Source organism: Delphinapterus leucas, chromosome 16, assembly GCF_059928025.1.
Source record: "Delphinapterus leucas isolate spDelLeu-1000000601 "Yukka" chromosome 16, BTC_Dleu_Yukka2, whole genome shotgun sequence".
Classification (NCBI taxonomy): domain Eukaryota; kingdom Metazoa; phylum Chordata; class Mammalia; order Artiodactyla; family Monodontidae; genus Delphinapterus; species Delphinapterus leucas.
Window position 1 is genome coordinate 56060411 of NC_143144.1, and position 19050 is coordinate 56079460.

The 19050-nt window shown below is 49.3% G+C and overlaps 1 protein-coding gene across 1 annotated transcript in view; it reads right to left on the reverse strand.

Annotated features, from left to right (window-relative positions):
• Positions 1–19050, reverse strand: part of TLL2 (tolloid like 2) — a 129412-nt gene that overhangs the window by 22220 nt on the left and 88142 nt on the right. Inside the window, exons 8-11 of the mRNA XM_022569536.3 lie at positions 15407–15531; positions 12695–12810; positions 7482–7584; positions 950–1066 (exon numbers count right to left, since the gene is read on the reverse strand). Coding sequence (XP_022425244.1) covers positions 950–1066; positions 7482–7584; positions 12695–12810; positions 15407–15531 — 461 coding nt within the window. The remainder of the gene's footprint in view (positions 1–949; positions 1067–7481; positions 7585–12694; positions 12811–15406; positions 15532–19050) is intronic.

Genomic DNA, 19050 nt, shown 5'->3' on the forward strand with positions numbered 1-19050 from the left:
ACCCTTACTAAGGAAGTACACCACTAGGTGGCTCCACTTGCCAACATTTTCATTTCCATTCAACCAAGACTGTGCCTCCAGAAAGGCATAATCTCATGTGTTTGCAACTCTGAATTTTTCTCATATAAAGAAAATAACTGTATAGAGCAGTGGTTCTCTACCTTTGCTGTGCATCAAAATCACCTGGGAGATTTTTCAAACTATGGGAGCCAGGGCCACATCCCAAGAAGTTCTGATCAATTGTGCCTGGGTGATCACCGGGGGTTTGAGATTCCCCAGTGATTCTGATGCAGAGGGTGGAGGTCTCTGGTACAGAGTGATGTGTACCCACGCACACGCACGCTATTTCCTTTATAAAAACAAAGCTTTGGCCTCTCCAAAATTACAATTTAAGTCCCTAAGGGGCCTTAATAACTATTTAGTGTTTTCCTTTGGGTGGAGGGCGGGCACAGGGGTAACTAGCCAAAGAAACCCAATATGTGGAACAAGCAGAAGCAGAATTGCCCTGGTGGCAGCTGCCTAGAGCCCAGACCTATTGGTTCCCTCAACTCAACCACCATGATGGCCTCAGAGGCCCTTCCAAGAAATGTAGCTGGAAATTCCTTGACATTGTCCAAAGTCCTCTTTTCACAAATGTAACTCAGAGCGGTTTGGATTCTTTGCTCAGGCTCACACAGCTATTCAGAGGCTGCTTTCATTTCCAAAGTGTTCCATAACCCCCAACACAACACCATCCCCGCTGGGTGGTGACAGGTAGATGGCGCCTGTCCTGAAGGGAGCCCAGCTAGCCTCTCAGCTTCCATAAGGTGGGAGAAGGGGACGGTGCTGCCCCACCCTCAGGGCTCGGGCAGCTGCCACACGTGCAAGGGTGGGAAGGGACACCGGCTGCATGTGAAGGACTGAGGCACATGAGGAACCATGCCGGCGGCTCCTCTCGTCATGAACAAACCTTCATACACCGCGAAGAAGCCCTTGCCCAGGATGTTGCTGCTGCTTCGGAATTCCACCCAGAGCCGGCTGTCTGTGGAGATGAGCGGCTCCGGGACTTTGTCGCCACAAAACCTACCTGGGAAGCGGAAAAGAACGGTCAGGCTGCTGGCAGACAGGACGGAGGGACTCAGTGCAGGCAGAGAGAGAGCAGTGTTGCTTCAAATGCAGTTCAAGGTGAGCAGTCCTCGCTGGGCAACTCATCCTGTAGCACATACAGGATTAAAAGCTGGGGTGGAAACAGTCACATGCCTGTATGCCTCCTTCAGGAGAGTCTCAGACGCCAATCAGTCAAATACCCTGAGTGTGGCCCAGGCACCCCCTCCCCTACCAGTGGGTCTTGTTGAGGTGCTGAGGGGGATGAGGACGTCCCAGCAAGGCCAGTGGTGGGATGGTGGTCTGAGCAAGTGGTGCGTGTCCTCCCTGGTATTTCTATTACATATACACCCTTCTATTTGGGGGGCATGCCTTATGCCTTCCTTGTCTCGGGGAAGGGTTGCCAGAGGACACATGATGACAAAATCAGTTCTTGGCTTTTGAATTCCACAAGTCTGGCCACAATACCAAAGATTTGGGAAAATACACAGTGAATAAGAGCACATTTCCCCTGCCTTGTAGTCTTAGAAAGATTCCTAGGGTGGAGGAGCAATCCTCTCCTAGAGGGAGAGAGGATTGGAGAGGGCACCATGGAACCTCTGAAAGGACCCTGTGCCCTGGGTGGAGAAGGGTGATAGAGACCCCAAGGAGGTTTAAGGAGCTGGGAGAAGCAGAGAGCTGTGCCCCCAGGGCAGTCCCTGGCACAGCCTGGAGGGGCAACAAGACCCTGGATTCCCCATGTCCCATCTGGGGTCAGAACAGGAGTGTCTGTGTGTTTTCGTAAGACATTAGGCCAGGAGACAGGCATGCAGAGCTCTTCAGGGAAAGCAGGACACGATGGCAGCAACAGGACTCCTGGGAGGGGATGGAAACGACTTTCCCATAGCCCAGAGGGCCTGGGGAGCCATAGCACGTCTCCCATAGAACGTCTTCTAGGGAGATGTGGACTTGGTACCAATCTGAACAGGCCTAGGGCTGAGCCAAGGAGGAGGCACCACAGCCACTTAGGTGGACAGAGGACTGGAGACAAGAGGGGGATGAGGACATCCCAGCAATGCCAGTTGGGATGGCAATGTGCCAGACACCATGCCCTGGCACAAAGTGTGCCCCCCACTGGCACCCTGCGGGAGAAAACACAAATTGACTGTAATTAAGTTCCCACTACCTGATGGAAAGGGGCTCGTAATTGCTACTGAACTTGTGGTATTGAACATACAAATAAACGTGAGTTTCTTAGACACGTGAGTACATTGTGTGAAACGTGGACCCTTTACGGAGGAAAAGGGGGAAGGCCAGGCCTTCCCAGGGCATGGTCATCCTTGGCCATATAATTTCCAATACCACATAAGGGTGGCAGCCAGGGCAAGAACGGGGGTGGGGTGGGAGATGCACTGAGTCATACTCATCGTCAGCTCACAACACAGACCAGCCAAGGCCTCTCGGAACGGAAAGCGTCCGTGGCTCCACCAAGCGCTGGCTGTGTGAGTCACTCAAGAATCCATTTAACACGGGGGTTGGGGGAGTGACGGTTAATGGGTATGGGCTTTCCCTGGGGGATGATGAAGATGCTCTCAGACTGTGGTGGCTGTACAGCTCTGTGAGCACACTGAGACTACTGACGTACATGCGCTAATGAGGAGATGTATTGTGGTGCATGAATTTTATCTCCAAAAAATGTTTTAAAGTCCATTTGACAGATGTTTAGCGGGTATCCTCTTACGGCCAGCACTGTGTTAGCCAACTGGATCGACCGCTTGAAGCTGTAACGCTGCTCCCCTGCTCTGCCCTTCTGAGAACTGGGGCGGGGGGAGGAGACTGGGGGAGTAATAAATGCCACTACAGACACTTCCTAGGGGCCAACTGTGGTCGACATTCTTTCGGGAGACACAGGGGTAGAGGTTGCTAATCTGCCATTTCCTTCTGATTCTGGCTGCCTGTAGCCTTTCGGATTTGGGGAGCTTAATATTAAGGGAGATGAGCTAAAACTGCTGTTGAGAATTGGGCAAGGAAAAATCCATCAGAAGTCTATACACTTCCAATAACGGTTCCTCGGGCATGGCCAATTAGTATCAATTAGTTCTTGGAAAACAGCATGTAAGCCTGGGGAAGTATTGCTCACGAGTGAGAAGACGGAGCCACTGAACAGCAGTGAAGCAATGCCGGTTCACAAAAGGAACTCTTTCTTAGCCAAACCGAGTTTCAAGTCCAAATTTCTCCTTTTAAAACCCCAGCTGTCACAGCCGCTGGGGAAGTTTTCAAAAGACAGAGGGACTTCCACCACCTTGCTGCCTAAGAAACTACGCACCCCAGGGCCACAGGACCACCCACCTCTGCTCTGTACCCCGGAAGAGACAGGAATTGCCAGCTCAGTTGTGTTTTACTGCCTTGGCAGAGCTAGACTTGGTAGAATAAATTACAAATTATGTCTAAGCAACGTCTCCCCAGATCACCTTGTAATTCTTAACTAGAACCGTCTACATTGTCCCTGGACTGAGGTCTCCAGATTCTCACCTTCACTGTAATGGTTCTGACAAAAGCCCCCTTTGGAATTGAACCAGACTATGCCAGACGCTGTCCTACACACTTTACATGGATTTTCTATTTGCCTCCCTACTACCTTCTGAAATAGGTGCTATTATTAATCTCATTTCTGAAAAAACTGAGGTTTGGAGAATCTGAGCTGAGTTACACTCAATGCGAGTTACACTCAGGATTGTCAGTGGCAGCAGGATTTGAACCTTGGCAGCCTGAGATCTTGACCTTCATCATCAGTCTCACGCTCTTCATCACCATCACCATCACCATCACCATCACCACCACCACCACCACCATCACCATCACCATCACCATCACCATCACCACCACCACCATCCAAAGGAGCTCGTCTGTTTGAGGTGCAGTTCTGAACACTGCATGTTTTTTGGATCAGCAGACATCAAATCTGCTGTCTGGAATATAATCACTATTCCCATTTCCCAATTTGGAAACAGACACATAGGAATGAAGATCAAAGACTCAAGCCATAAAGCAAACTTGTGGCAATACCAGGCTGGCCAGTTTGATTCATGCTATCGGTTCTGCTCACTTGGGGGGCCGCCCCTGCCCAGAGAGCCCTTAGTACAGGAGCCACGCGACACTGATTGGCCAGCCTGGCCTTTCTGAACTTCCCTCCCCACTTCAGGGAAGGCGGAAGAAAGCTTTTGTGTGCGTTGTGGTGGGACAGAATGCCCGAGGACCGCTCTGCCTATAAAAGTGCATTGTTAGAGTAATTCCTCTAGCAGAAATAAGGGAGGGGAATCCAATTAACAGGCCAGTGTTTCAGATTACTGGGTGCGTTCTGTATGCAGCCACCTTCCTCCCCTCTTTAGGTGCAATCTCCTCAGTGACCCCCGAAGCTGAAAAAAACAATGTGCTATCTTTAAGCAGCCGTGAAATGTTCTCAATCTACTTACATTTCCCTTTAATCACTATGTGAAAAGCTGGGCCCCAAACACCCTTCTCCCAAGGAGACTAGCAGGCTGGAGAGAAAATGGACTAGAGAAAAGGTGTCAGATTCCTCAACTGAAGTCTGGTTCCTGCCTTTGGAGGAGGAGTTTAATAAGGATATCAAGAAGAGGAAATACAGATGAGGACACTACAAGTGGACTCCACGGGGAGCCATAAAGGGTTCATTCATAAAAAGTTATGCGTCCATTATGCCTGGATTTTCACACACTGCCCTGGGAAAATATGCGATGCACAGTTTTTCAGAGCAAGATGCATACTTTCACAATCCGCCCTAATCCGCTCTCTCTCCTGCCAAAGGGGCATTGACCTGCCTCCTCCCGGCAGATTTCATGGCACTGACCCCTCCCAGGGACCAGCTCGGCCCACACAATGCACTTGTTCCAAACACAAAAGTTCACTAACAACTGCATTTGGAAACATCAGAGCAGGCCAAATAGTTGGCAAAGGAGAACTCCTGCAATTGAAGAATGACGGTTACAGGCGCTGGGCCATGCCTTGGCTACAGCACACTTGGCGCGCGCACGCACACACACACTCTCTCTCTCTCTCTCTTCCTCTCTCTCTCTCTCACATCCACACACTCTCACATCCACACACTCACTGCAAAAGTGTGTAAAATATAAGCAAAACAGAAAAAAACCCAAACAAAAAACCATCATTGATAATGACGAACAGCAAAAGCTCCATCTAATCAATGAACATGTAATCAGAGTTCCCAGGATCTGTAGTGAGAAAATTCTTGTTTCACGTTCAAGGAACAGCTGGAAATCCCTCTGCCTGTGCCCATTTTCAGGAGCGTGCCTTGGCCCTCTCCATGGAACTTTAGGAACAGAGAGCTTCCCCCTCCTGAGCTTTTTAAAGTCTATCACATTCCCTGGGGGGTATAGGGTTGCCAGATTTAGCAAACAAAAATACAGGAAGCCCAGTTAAATTTGAATTTCAGATAAACAACGAATCATGGCAGTCCTACGGGGAGCCCCTTCTAGATTCAGCAGTCCCCTTGCCCCATCAGATGGACATCTAAGTTCTGACCTGATCTCAGCCACCAGCAGGCTGTGTGGCCTTAGTGAGTTGGTTTGCACTTGGAGAGTGTGGTTTTCTCATGAAGGTATGTGATTAAGTGACTCTAAGGTCCCCGAGATTCCATGTTATCATGAAACTCCTCCCAAACAGTTTCTTTTATTAATTATAAAATAATATCTGAATGCATTCTTGTAAAAGAGCCAAATAATCCAGAAGTATACAAACCAAACCATGAGGTTGCCCCCCACCCTGTGCTTCCTTTCTCAGAGTGCAAGGGCGCTCATCAAAACTTCTTTACAAATTCCTATCTATTTGTACCTTTAGGAATTTAAACTCATGGCCCTCTGGACTGAGTGGGCTTGTGTGCCTTTCCCAGTGGTAGCTGATCTGGCTGAGACCCTTTGGCCATACAGAAGCTTAGTACCTGCCAGGCCCCCCTGGGTCCAGCCAGACCCTCTGTCCCTGTCTCTTCCGATCTACCCCAGAATCTGAAACGAAGCTGGGCTCAGTCTGGCAGTGAAACTCCCCACCTTAGCTCTCTCCCTTCTTTCCGGCCTCCATCTTTGGTCAGTTGTCCTAATAGCAGCTCACACTCAGGCCAGTCATTTGAAGCATAACAAGTATGGCTTTTCTGCCTACATGAAGACATGCCAGGGACAAAGTCTGCACTGCGAACTTACGCTGGTCCAACTCAGAAGCCCACCCTGAATAGCACTCTAAAAATGAGGACAACCCACTCTCAGCGGACACCCTCCCAGCTGGCCCCTTACGACTCTGCTTCTCATTCTGGCTCCACCATGGTGGACATTTCTGGGCCAAACGAGTCCCCATGTCCGTTGTCCTAACACTGATGCCGCTGGTCCTCTATATGACGGTAATCTTCCCTGGTCACCCTGAGAGATCTGCCTCCGGTGACCAATCCTGAGTGAACTGACTTTTCTCTTTATGCCACCTGCCTACCTTCTCTCACTCAAAGGTCCACCTGCCTTTTCATGGATGAGTTCAAGCACTGTTCATCTCCCCAAAAGAATACATGCTCATCATAGAGAAATTAGAAAATATAGCTAAACCAAGAACAACAACAACAGAATAAATTTTAAAAAATACTCCATCATCCTGAAATAACCACTGTGTGTTATTTATTTATATGTCTTGTTTTACTTAATATTTATATTGTAGACCACAAAATGGTTTCTTCCAGTCAAATCCAGCCTGCACAATGTTTTCAGTAATTTTGTTTTGGGTAATTTGAGTCGGGATGTTTACTGATCAGTTTGCCACACTCCCTGTCACTTCTTACTTTATTACACCAGCCCCATCTCACTCATTTACACCTTATACCCGAAGGCATCTGGTTTTGCAACGCCTGCATCGATATACAAGTGTATTTTTGTTAAAACGGAATCCTACATGTTGCATATCCTATTTTGCAACACCTTTTGTGTAGCAATGTACAATGAACACCTTTCTGTATCAATAAATAGCCCCCTCCAACTTTATTTTTAATGGCTGGATAGTTTTTCATTGAAAAGATGTATTATAATTTATTCATCTAACCCCTACTGTTGAATATTTAAATTGTTTTCAATGTTTCCTGCTTCACTGAACATCCCTGTAGCGAGAGCTTTGCACACTTCCTTAATTAGTTCCCTAGGATAAATTCTAAGAAGTGGAACGGCTGGGTCAAAGAGTATTCGCAGTTTTAAAAGCTTTTAACATGTGCGGCCAAATGGAGTGTTCAGAGTTTTACAATGACACCGACCCGTGAGAGCTTCCTGTGACTGGAGGGATGGACCCTTCCAGATATTAACAGCATCGCAGACAGCATCTGAGCACTCCTCTCTTAAGGCTTTCTGAAGTCAACTCACCCAACAGGGGGGCTTTTCTCCAGTAACCATCCCGGACCTCCACGTAGTCGTACCAGCACAGGCGGCTTTTAAACAAATCCATGGATGTGAAGTTTAAGACGATCTGCAAAGAGTTACCGTAAAGTGAGTTTTGGCAGCCAAGCCTGAGGAGTTTTGAAGATACGTCTGGCATAGCGGTGTTCTCACGTTACCCTTTAGCATACAGAGCTCTCAGACCACAGTAGGAGTGTCCTCTCGAAAGCACATTCACAGGAAACCTCATGACATTCAATAATAAACCTTAAACAGGATGGGGAATAAACAGAGGCGATGGGTTCTTTGGTTCTGTCTGGGGAATAACTTGGGCTTTTGAAGTCACTTGGTGGTTTATAGAAAGCAAGATGCATTAAAAAGACTGGTCGGGATGCGCTGAGACTGGGGATTTGGAAGGAGGTAAGAGGTCAATGGAGTTTAGAGATACGAAAAGATCTTAAAACATCATCAATCATTCCAAAGGGTTTGGGGTGAACCCGAGTGCATCCGAGCACCTCTGTGATCAGTGTTCCCCTGGCCATGACCTCACTCTTCTGAGGTGTGGTGTGTCTAACAGCCTTCCTACAGTTAGTCCGTTCATTCATTTATTCATTCATTCCACCATTGTTAGTTGACCTACTGTGTGCCAGTCTGTGTTGGCCAGTCAAGATAGAAAGATCAGTAAGACAGAGTACTTGCCTTTAAGGAGCTCAGAGAATGAGGGAAGGGCAGATGTGCCAAGCCAATTAGGACACTATGGAATAAATGCTGAGAAGAAAGGGATGGACAGAAAGGCATTCTGGAGCCCCAAGGAAGGAGAACTAGATTCTGCCCGGGAAAATCTGGAGAAGGCTTCTCAGAGGAGGTGGCATTTAACCTAAGAAGAATAGGGGTCCAGGGGCCAGAGAAGGAGGGCCAGACAGAATTTTGATGCAAGGGACTGACACGAGCAGAGCAAGGAGATGTCTGGGGAGCCGCGCCGTGCATCCAGCAGGGTCATCGTGTGCGTGTCTGGGATGAGGGGGCAGAAGAGGTGAGGAGGAGTGAAGGCTGGGGAGGGGGGTTCCGAGGGACTGGGAAGGAAGGTTTCCAGTCCCTCTGGACACACTTGAGGCCATTCAGTGGTGCCCCTGCCCACAAGCAGTGGAGGGGGAGGGGGGCCCTACAGACTTGCACCCCTTCCAACTCAGACGGCCCAGACCGAGGTCAGGTTTGCCCTCTCCCTTCACCCCCTTCAAGCCCCGCCATGCAACGTGCCCGGGATTGTCTGGCTGCAGCTCCCAAGTGGGCTCCCTGCCCGTCCTCGGCGTGCAAGGTGCGTGTACCTTGCCCGCCATCTCTCAGCCCTTTCGCTCTCCAGAGTCCCCTGAAGCGCCCTGCCCCAGCTCCTGCACCTCTGACCCTATCTATGGCTTTTCCCACTCGGGGGGACCTTGCTATCGGGCAGTTCATCTTTTTCTAGCGTCTTCACTCTCCTCCCTCCACTGGCCACTTTCTTTTCTATTCTTACAGCCCCGGGTCCCACTGTCTCTAAGTAAACCCCTTAGGCTGGAGGGCTGCGGGTCAAAGTTTGCAGTGCCCTCCCGGCCACATCGAAAGGACTTAGTTCTTTGTCCTTGTTCTCTGGCCCCTCTGCTTTGAACCTCTCCTCTCTGGTTTCCACCACACTCTGTCCACTGTTCTCTCTCCTCGGCTGGCTCCTGTCCTCCCCGCTCCCCATTAACTGTAAGGACACCTCAAAAGAAAGCACTGTCCTCGCAGCTTCCCTGTCTGTAGGTGACACCCTCGCCCCGATCACTGAGGTGCTGTACCTTGGGGTTAGCTCTCCTTGGCCTCTATTGTTTATCCCAGGGCTGACGGACTTTCTTCCTTTGAGATGTCTGAGTTCCCGCTCCAGGTCAGTCTCGCTGCCCCTTCAACAGCCCTGCCTGCGTTGTTCCTGCTGAGATGATTCCGGAACCCCTCCCTGCCGTGCCCCCGTCCATTCTGCACACTAGGTCTCCTGGATCAATCTTGCACTTACAGCTCATGTTTACCGGATCCCTCCTGTGCTCAGAAAACTTCAGCAGCTCCCTATGCCCCCATCTCATAAATTAAGCTCTGATTACTTTCCAGAGCCTCCAGCACCCATCCCATGTGACCTTATTTCCGGGTGCACCCTGATATATCCATGCTAATGAGACCCTCCCATGCCTGGATAGGGGGCCCCTCCCTCCCCCTTGAGTCCTTCCCTGATTTCCCAGATGGACATGATCTGTCCCTCTTTGGAACTCCTCCCTCCCTATCTTAGAGTGACTCTAGAGCAGGCATTTTAGAGGCAGGCATATCTAGATTTCCTCCCAGCTCTACCCTTCCTGGCTCTGGACTCTTGGGAAAATACTTGTCCTCTTGGGCCTTTAGCTTCCTTGTCTGGAAAGAAACATGCAGACCATTGGGCTGTTGAGGGGACTGCACGAGAAACTGTACATGGCGTGTGTAGTGCTACGCCTGGCACATAACAGACACTTGATGAATGGCGATTTAAAACATCAAGCCACACTGAACGTACACTTCATGCACCATGAACCAGACACACAAAGTGCTCTTCACACAGGCTGCCCATCTTGAGTGTGTCCACCAGCTCCCTTGTTCAGGTCTCAGGACAAGGAGCACCGTCTTCCACAAAGCCCTGTGATCTCCTAGGAGATGAAGTCAGTACCAGAAAATAACCGGCCAGCTTACCTGCTGTGTTGTAGTGTGTGTGTGTGTGTGTGTGTGTGTGTGTGTGTGTGATGTCACTTTTCCTTCAACCTGCTTGTGGATTAGAATCACCTCAGAAGTTAAAAAGATACCAGTGCCAAGCAAATGCCCCTCCTTCAATTAAATGAGACTCCCTAGGGGTGAAGGGAGGACCCCAACTAAACTCTAAGTCTCTTGAAGACAGGGGTTGTACTTAGATTTCTTTCGTCTCTCCTACGGTGCTAGAATTCAGGTGGAAGGGCTCGGTAATCCTTGCTAACTGGTTGCAATATAATTCTTTAGCCTTTGCTTTTTAAAATTTCAGAAAGGAAATGTTATTACAACTTCCTTGGTAACACGTTCAGGATCTGAATGAACGGATAATTATTCAGGCTAATTATTTAAGTATGTTAGTGAACCATAAAGACCATAGGGGAAGAGGTGATGAACAAGAGGTGAAACTCCAATCAGTCAAGTTTGCTGATGACCAGCAGCTCTGGGGAAGGCTGGGTGGGTGAAGCACAAGTTGAAATAATTGGTGCTGGAATTTCAATGATATATTCTCCCTGCCCCCAGTCAGCAATAATAATTAAGGCTTGGTGAATCTCATGCAGTTCAAACAGATCACAGAGCCTCTGCTATTCAGGGCAATTCAACAATTTAGGGATTGCCAGATCCCTTCCTCCCCCTCCTCCTTCTTCCCTCCCATGGATGCCTCCTGCAGGCACAGGGACCTCATCTGCCCAAGGCAGACAGGTCTGAAGTTTCTCAGGCTCACGATGACAACCACACAGTCATAAATGCTTAGAGCCAGAGGAAGGATGTGTGCGTGTGGCTGCTGTGTGTGTGCGTGTGTGTGTGTGTGCGCATGTGAGTCTGTGTGTGTGAATGCATGTTCAAATGTCTACCAGCCTGTCCCCTTTGTGGAATAATTTAGGATGACAGTTAAGCATTCAGGCTCTCAGAGTCAAATTGCCTGGGGTCAAATCCCAATACAACAAACTGAGTAGCCTTAAGCGAGTCCACTTCCTTAACTGCTAAGTGATGTGGTAATAGCGCCAATCACATGAAGCTGTTGTGAGGATTAAATGAGAGACTCCACACGATATGCTGAGAATAGCGCCCAGCCTGCAGAAAATGCTCACAGTGGTCTAAGCCATTGTTTCTCTCTAGTTATCACAGTATATTTAACTCAACATTTAAGTGGACATTTTTTTTATAGTGATGAATTAGGAATATCTGAAGATTGGCTACAGGCACCTGAAAATCCAACACCTCCCACTGCACGCCCATTCAGCCGCTCATCCGTCTACATATCCATTCAACAAATAATACTTATTGTATGACTCTGTGCCATGGGTTGTGTTGGGTGCTGAGGTGAACCATGTCTGTACTCAGTGAGCTTAGGGTCTAGAAAGGGGACGGCCAAATAGCCAGCAGTCATGATCCTGTGAGACAAGCCACGACAGGTATGACTGCAGGGAGACAGACCCGAGGGGCAGAGATGCAAAGGTAGCTGCATCTAGGTTGAGACAACACGAAGAACCCTTGGGTTTGTAGTGAAGTGTAGGGAAAAATACAAGCTTCGAGGTGCAGAAGCCCCAGTTCCCAGTTCTATATCTTCCTCTGAATGTGGGCAATTTTTAAAATGTCTGGGCCTCGGATTCCTTGTTCAAATAATGGATATAAGGAGATGAACCCTGCAGAAAGGTTAAGAATATACCACCCCTGGACCAGGGCAAAAGAGACCCCTGAGCTGGGCTCAAGTTTAGAGGGTCATGGAATCTTCAGAACCAAAGGAATTGCCTATACAGAGTTTTCCCAGCTCCTAGACTGCACCTCAGGAGCACAGGACCTTGGAATTCCCTGCCCAAATAGCCCTGAGGTCACTTCCAGGTGTACAAGGACCTCTGTCCTGGATCCATCCTCCCGAGGGTGGACAGCACACCTGGCCAGTCCACCTCCACTGGAGAGGGAGTCAAGAAACAGCTGTTTGCAAGGTAGGAGTGGAGGGTGCTTGGGATTGTGGGCTGGGGGTTGCCCTGGGTGCTCCTAGATGGAGCTGGGGCAGGGAAGAGGAAGAGGGGCCAGCCGTGGTTGGGGGCTAGCTCTCCCTGTAGTGCCATCTTCCAGAACAGCGCTCCGAGGTGTCAAGAAATTCTAAATTGGATCCTCGCCTTCCAGGGCATCCTGATGGTGTATTTATCAAGGGAGGAGGGTGGCACCTACTTTGTTTTACATACTGTGAGCTTGATTTATAACCCCTGTAGACATTTAGTACATACGCCTCCATTTGTATGGGGGAGGCTGGTGGGAAAGTCCAGAAATCATGAACGTTAAGCAAGCTCGCCCAGTGACTGGCACATAGTAGGTGCTCATAACGTAACAGCTATTATTATTACTATTAATAAAAATACTAGTTCCTCATGCCTCACCCAACTCAAAGAATGCGCTGTCATTTCCTGAGGTGGTTTCATACCTACCTTTTCCCCTGGAGTGACCGATATCCTCCAGACACAGTGGGAATAAGAAGGGTAGCCATTCGGGAAACCGGGTGCGGAAAAGTTTCCCGTCGTGTCCTGCAGGGTCTCCCCACATGCTGCACAAGCAAAACAACACGTGTGATCCAGGCATGTGCACACACTCCCCGCCCACGCAGCCCCCTGGACAGGGCTGCTGAGCAAATTCACCCCTTTACCAGCCAAAGCCCTCAGAACACCTTGACAAAAAGCATGTCAGGCAGATTGACATTTTTCTGGCAAAATGTCAATAAAATAAAAGCAAATACATGTCAATAAAAGCAAAAATCGGGCCTGGGGGCCAAAAAGTAACACCCCAGGGGTTTCTTCTGAGCCTCTCAGGATTGAGTACAACCTAGAGGTTTGAATCTCAGCTCTCTAGCCAGCTGTTTGGTGGTGGGCAAATATCCCAGCCTTGCTGGGCCTCAGTTTTCTTTTCTGTGAAATGGGTGGGACCTACCTAGAGGGTTAAAGAAACCATCTGCATTACATGAAATGGCTCAGTGCAGTGCTCAGCACACTGTGAGTTCCCCCCTACATAGTGGCCGTTATAATTACTGCTAATAATATCTGTGGCAGAGAGAATACAAACGTGCAAGCACATGGAGCAAAAAGAAAATGCTTTGAAATTTATTTCAGCTGTTAGTTGGAATCTTGTCTCTTCTTTTTCTGCTACCCACCTCTGAAAGAGCTACGGAATAGTCAAGAAAACAGAGGAAAATGACCAGAAGCACAGGAAGCTGGAATATTCTAGAGTAGGCTATTCTGCCCTTGAATGTTGGAGGGTTGCCTGGAGTCTAGAACCTAGTCCTATGTATGTGAGAAATATTTCCCCTAATTTGTCCTCAAAAGAAAAGGTATCTCTATGCGTAAGCTTGGAAGTTGCAGCTTTTGTATCCTCTCTAGGGATTCAGACCCCAAAGACAGGTACATTGGTTTGCTGAGTGCCCCTCCTTTCATGGGGCCACCTCCAAAGTGTGGGAAACACACTTCCTTACACTTCTTTTCCTACATGCAATTCAGCCTCTGTGCAGCAACCACCTTTGCTTTCAGTTACTACTTGAAATTATTTGAAGATGCAGTTTTTGGAGCTGTAGGAAGGAAGAGCTGGAGAACGGCCCATATCGGCCTCAGGAAATCCTGGATATTGGGGCTTCAATATCATGTTACCGAACAACTGCCAGGCATCATGAGGATTATGCCCAGCAGTGAACACCCTCAAGGGTTCCATGGAAATTATTTTAGAATAATCATCAATGTTCTGCAAGAACATATACATTACTGTATGGCTCCATGGTATTTACCAGCTGCTTCCAATCCTTTTGGGAAGTAAGAAGCATATATATTATAACTAAATAAATACTATGGCATTTCCCAGGGAACGCTACAAGGTTCCTCTTTCCATTCAGCAAGGTTATATGATATGTGCATCCTGTATTTCAGCCCTAACATGCCCCCAGATGACTAATAGCTGGATGGGCTTATTTCCCAGAGCGTCATGATGGAGCAGTCCCACACGGTCCTTTGAGCACCCCGTCCTTTGCACACGAGCTGGGGAAGCCAGAGACCTTTTCTGTGCAGGTGCAGGGCACAGATCGTCGGGGGGTCTCCCAGAACGGTGGCCTGGAGGGAAGCAGTGCCAGCACTGCGGTCCTTTAGGGGTCGAGTATGGTTGTCGCTTTGTGAGTGAGCGTGTGCTGCCAGCAGTGTCGTTTGAAAAAAGGCTGAGAGTCCAATTTTCTAAGATGGCCCCTATTCCAAATATTCTGTCCCATGATCGAACCCCGTGTTTGGTCTGGGAGTTTGGAAAAGGTTGCTGGACCTTTTGGTAATGGAATTTCTTTCTTCCCCTCCAGACCACCAAATCGCCTTCTCACCCATCACTGGTAAAAACTTGGCTGCTGTAAAGGACCGCTTTACACTGAAGCTCAGCAGCTTAAAGGGGCCAACGTGAGCTCCCCACTGGGAGGCAAGGGGGGCGGGCGTGACAATGCTGAAGCCAACGAGATAGAAGCAAAGAGGGCAAAGTCAAGGGGCGGGGGGTTTTGAACTGGCAGAGAAGCAGACATCTGCTTGGATCCAGTGTACCATCCCGTCTCCAATGGCAGAATACTGGCCACTGACTAGCACCCTGGATGGCTAGGAGAGCCCAAGACCATAGAAATGATCTCATTTACAGCACTGAGATGCCCTCTGGCTTCCAGTGTTTGGGAAGCTGGCTTCTACCCTTTCAAAAGCATTCTCCTTCACTCTTTGCCTTTCTGCAAAACCTGGGGTTCTTGTTTTACCAAACCCACAGCCCCTACTCCCATAGAAAGGAGAGTGCTTTTACCCCTGTGGGAGGCACACCGCATTGGACTGCCGTTCACTACTGCACCACTACGCCTCTTCCTCTTCTGAACGTCAGGGCTTTGCCGGAGAATTCCAAAGCTTCCCACAATTTAAGCTGTGGGCTCTAAGACCTATTGTTTGCTTCACCACCTGCAGTCCCTCAACCGCTGGGCTTTCTGCACTGTCCAGCACCTCAGCACACCAGGAATGACAACTGCCAAGGGGGAGACTCTTCTTGTCCCCCAAGGAGTCTTCCCAGCACCAGGGATGTTTGCCTGTGGTGGTTGAGTTGAGTTGTCTCCATGGTGCTATGGAGGCCCTGGAACCCCTGCGATTCACAGTTACCTGGGCATTTGTACAGCTTCCTGGCTTGAGCTATGTCTCCCTGACTGAGCCGCACACGCTGGCCAATGGTTGGCCTGATGCCATTGTCGTCTCGACGGGGGAGGATGGTGTCTAAGAAAACTCCTCTACAGGAAGAAAGGAGAGAGTGAGAAAGGAGAACGAAAAGTCAAGGCTGTCAGGTTGTCCGCGTGGGGATTTAGAGTCCTCATTTCCTTGCCCATAACCCCATGAACATTCCTACCCCCTGGCCTGCTCGCCCCAGGCTGACATGACTCATGACGTTGCCTCCCCTTGTGCTGGCATGTTAGCATTCCATTTCTTCAGCTGCCGGCTCCCTTTCCAATGGGAAAATGACTCTGCCAAGTTTAAAACTATGCCCTAGCCCAGTGGCCCTGAGGGCTTCCTTACTGAAGTGTACCGAGCATCTCCATAAAGGCCCTGACAGGTCCAGGCCCCAGGGCCCCCCACTGCACAGCTGCAGGGAGCACCATTCAGAGAGACAACTGTGTGAGTGGCGCCCTCTGGAGTTGTGCGACGGGCAGCTCCCAACATGGGTAAGTCTTGGAGAGGCTCCAGAGAAAGCTTGGGAACCAGTACAGCGTGAGGTTCTCAGGGGCTGGTCAGCAAGCACTCGTTGATGAGTTGGTGAATAAAGCAGTTCAGAGTTTGGGGGCCTTAGCTGGCAAGAGGGATAATCAGATGGAAAACGGGATGAATGCAGAGAACAGGAGGTAGTCAAGAGAGCTCTGGCCTAGAGATTTCTGTGTAAGGCCTCACTGCCACCTGTAAGGCCTCACTTGCCTCGGACAAGTCCCTTCCCTCCCTGAGCCTCAGTTCACCCCTCTGAACAGTAAGACATTAGCCTAGATGGTCATGGCAGCCCCTTCTAACTTTCACATCTCATTCTGCTCCAGTGGGAGTGAAACCTAAAAGGAGCAAGGCAGATGAATGTCCACCAGGATGCCTGGCTGGGTACTGGCTCTATTCACGCCTCCATTTGGTGGGTGTGGTTTACCCCCTGCCTGATCTTCCCACTCTGCTTCCAGACCCCCAACCTGGGACCTCTCCTGGAGGGTAGGGCCTTCCCTTGAAAGGACACCTTCTCCAGTTACCACCCTATTCCTTTCTGTCCCTTCTTAACCAAGTTTCTGGAAAGAGTTGTCTCCATTCTCTGGCTGCCTACCTCTCCTTCACTCCTCAATCCAACTGCGATCTGACCACGCCAGCAATGGTCCCCAGTCCCCGACCAACTGACAAGTCAGATGGCCCCTTGCCAATGCTCACCTGCCCTCTTGGCAGCACCGCCCCTTTGCTGGCCCCTCCTCTCTTGGACTCTCTTTTCCCTGGTTCCCAGGCACTGCTCTCTCTGAGCCGTAAGTTAGGATCTCTCCTTCTTCTGCTTCCCAGGAGTGCTATCCCTAGGGTTCCGCCCTCCCCCTCTTCTCTCCTCTCTCCTCTCTCTTGCTCCACTTGCTTCCCTGGGTTTTAACTGACACTTACAGGCTGACAGCTAATTCTCTGATTCCAGCTCTAGAACCATCTGCTAAGACAGAAGTCTGGTGACCCCTCCACTGCACTGTCCTATGGAGCTCTTATATGCAACTCATTCAAAACCTAATACATTCCGTCCTCCTGCTCCTTCCATGAACCTGTCTCCTGAGACTGAATCTGAAGGTGCCCTTGGCTCTGTCTTCTTCCTCCCACTGCCTTGTCAAAACTGGGAACCAGGGCCTGTCCATGGCACCCTCTATACATCCCTTGAATCTATGCCTTCCTCCTCATTCCAGACCACTGGTTTAGCAATCAGCATCTCCTTCCTGAACTCTCTTTCCAGTAGCTTCTCAACTGGCCTCCCCCCTGTAGACTCTGCCACCTCTGCTCTACCCTCCACAATGCTGCAACGTGATCATCCTGAAATGTAAGGACAGGCATGTGCCCGCTCTGCTTACGGGCCTTCGCCGACTTCCAATCACCACCTGGATCTCCAGGCCTGTGGCTCGCTGGCTTCTGCCTTTCTCTCCTGACACCTCCACCTCACTCGTTATCATAAGCAAGCTAGTACTCCTCCCAGCCCCAAAAATGCCCTTAAACAAGCTGTCCTCTGCCAAGGCTGCCCATCCCCCATCTTCTTGACCACTACCAAACTCCTGTTCATTCTCCAAAACACCATCAGATGGCTTTCCCTCTTAAAAGTCTTCCCAAGCCCTTTCTATCCCTCCCATCCTGAGTGAACCACTCCTTCCTCTGGGCCTTATTCGCCTAATACGATATGATTCTTCTTATCATACTGTATTGTCTTTTTTGGGGTGATGATAATTGTCTTTTCTGCTAAACAATAAGTTTCTTCAGCAGAGAGGCTGGGTCCTTCGTCTCTATGCCCTCAGGGACCAAAGCGTAGCCAACTCAAAAAATGCTTCTTGAATTAATTTACGCAGCCAAGATAGGACACTGGCATCAAAAGATTTTGCAAAATAATTATTTATACTCAAAAGGAAATGCAAAAATGCTTGTTACCTAGTTATTAGCTGCTCTTTCCTTTTTCTTCTCTTTCTCTCTCAAACATTTCCTTTTCCCTAAATTCTGCACTACTTTGGAAAATATATATTATCCCTAGTTCCTCCTTTTTGTTTGTGTAGATACTTTTCCCCTAAATCAGATTTCAAGCTCATTTCTTTCCTATATTAGCACACCAGAGCCTAGATTGCCTGCCGATGTCCTCTTCAGCACCGCTCTCCCCAACATTTAACCACCTGGCCTGTCTCTCTCTAATTCCCATCGCCTCATCTCTGGGTCCTTCAGAGAAACTTTTGTGGAATCTCTGGTCTCCCTCAGTGACCTCACCAACTTTGAAACCACAAGTGATAACTCTACATAAAATTCTAAATTCAATCACATATGAATCTTAAAAATGGGTACTTCTGCCCTAACATAAAATGCATTCACTTGTAATCGTTTTCTTGATTCTCCTGGAGGAAGACATTTTGCTGCATGAAATGCAAGGCTCAGTACAATCTCTTGGCAACTCAGGCTAAATGACCATGCGGAAGCCCACACAGTGTAGGCAACTCAGGCAGCAGCCTGCTGTGTGGAGAGTGTGTGCTCACACCCGCTGTGCGTTCACAAGACCTTCCTATGTGCCAGGCCCGGCCTGGACCCTTTAAATGCACCATCTCATTTAATCCCCATAAACACCCTAGGAAGCAGGTGCCATTTATTAGGGGTCCTCTCTACAGGTGAGAAAACCAAGCCTGCGGAGCCTAAGGGACTCACCCGAGTACAAAGCTAGTGATGGGGAGCCAGCCGTGAACTGGACGCAGGCAGGCCTGGAACCTGCCTCCTAGCATCTACCTCCCTCCAGCTAGTGTTTCCCACCACCCAAGAAACAGGTCTTAATGTCTGTTAGGTACGTGGTAGAGTTAGGAAGCTTGGAAACCTCTGAAACCAAAGCAGGAGGAACAACCTGGGCTCACACTCAGACAGCTCTGCGAGCTGAGACTCCCTCCCTTGCACGTCCCTGAGCTGCCAGCACAGCGGTGGGCTGTGGAAGATGTTTACTACAAGAGACATCCCTATATAAACCGCTGCAATTACATCCCCCCCTTTTATGTAGGACACTCTTAGCATTGACATTCTGCTAAACTAAG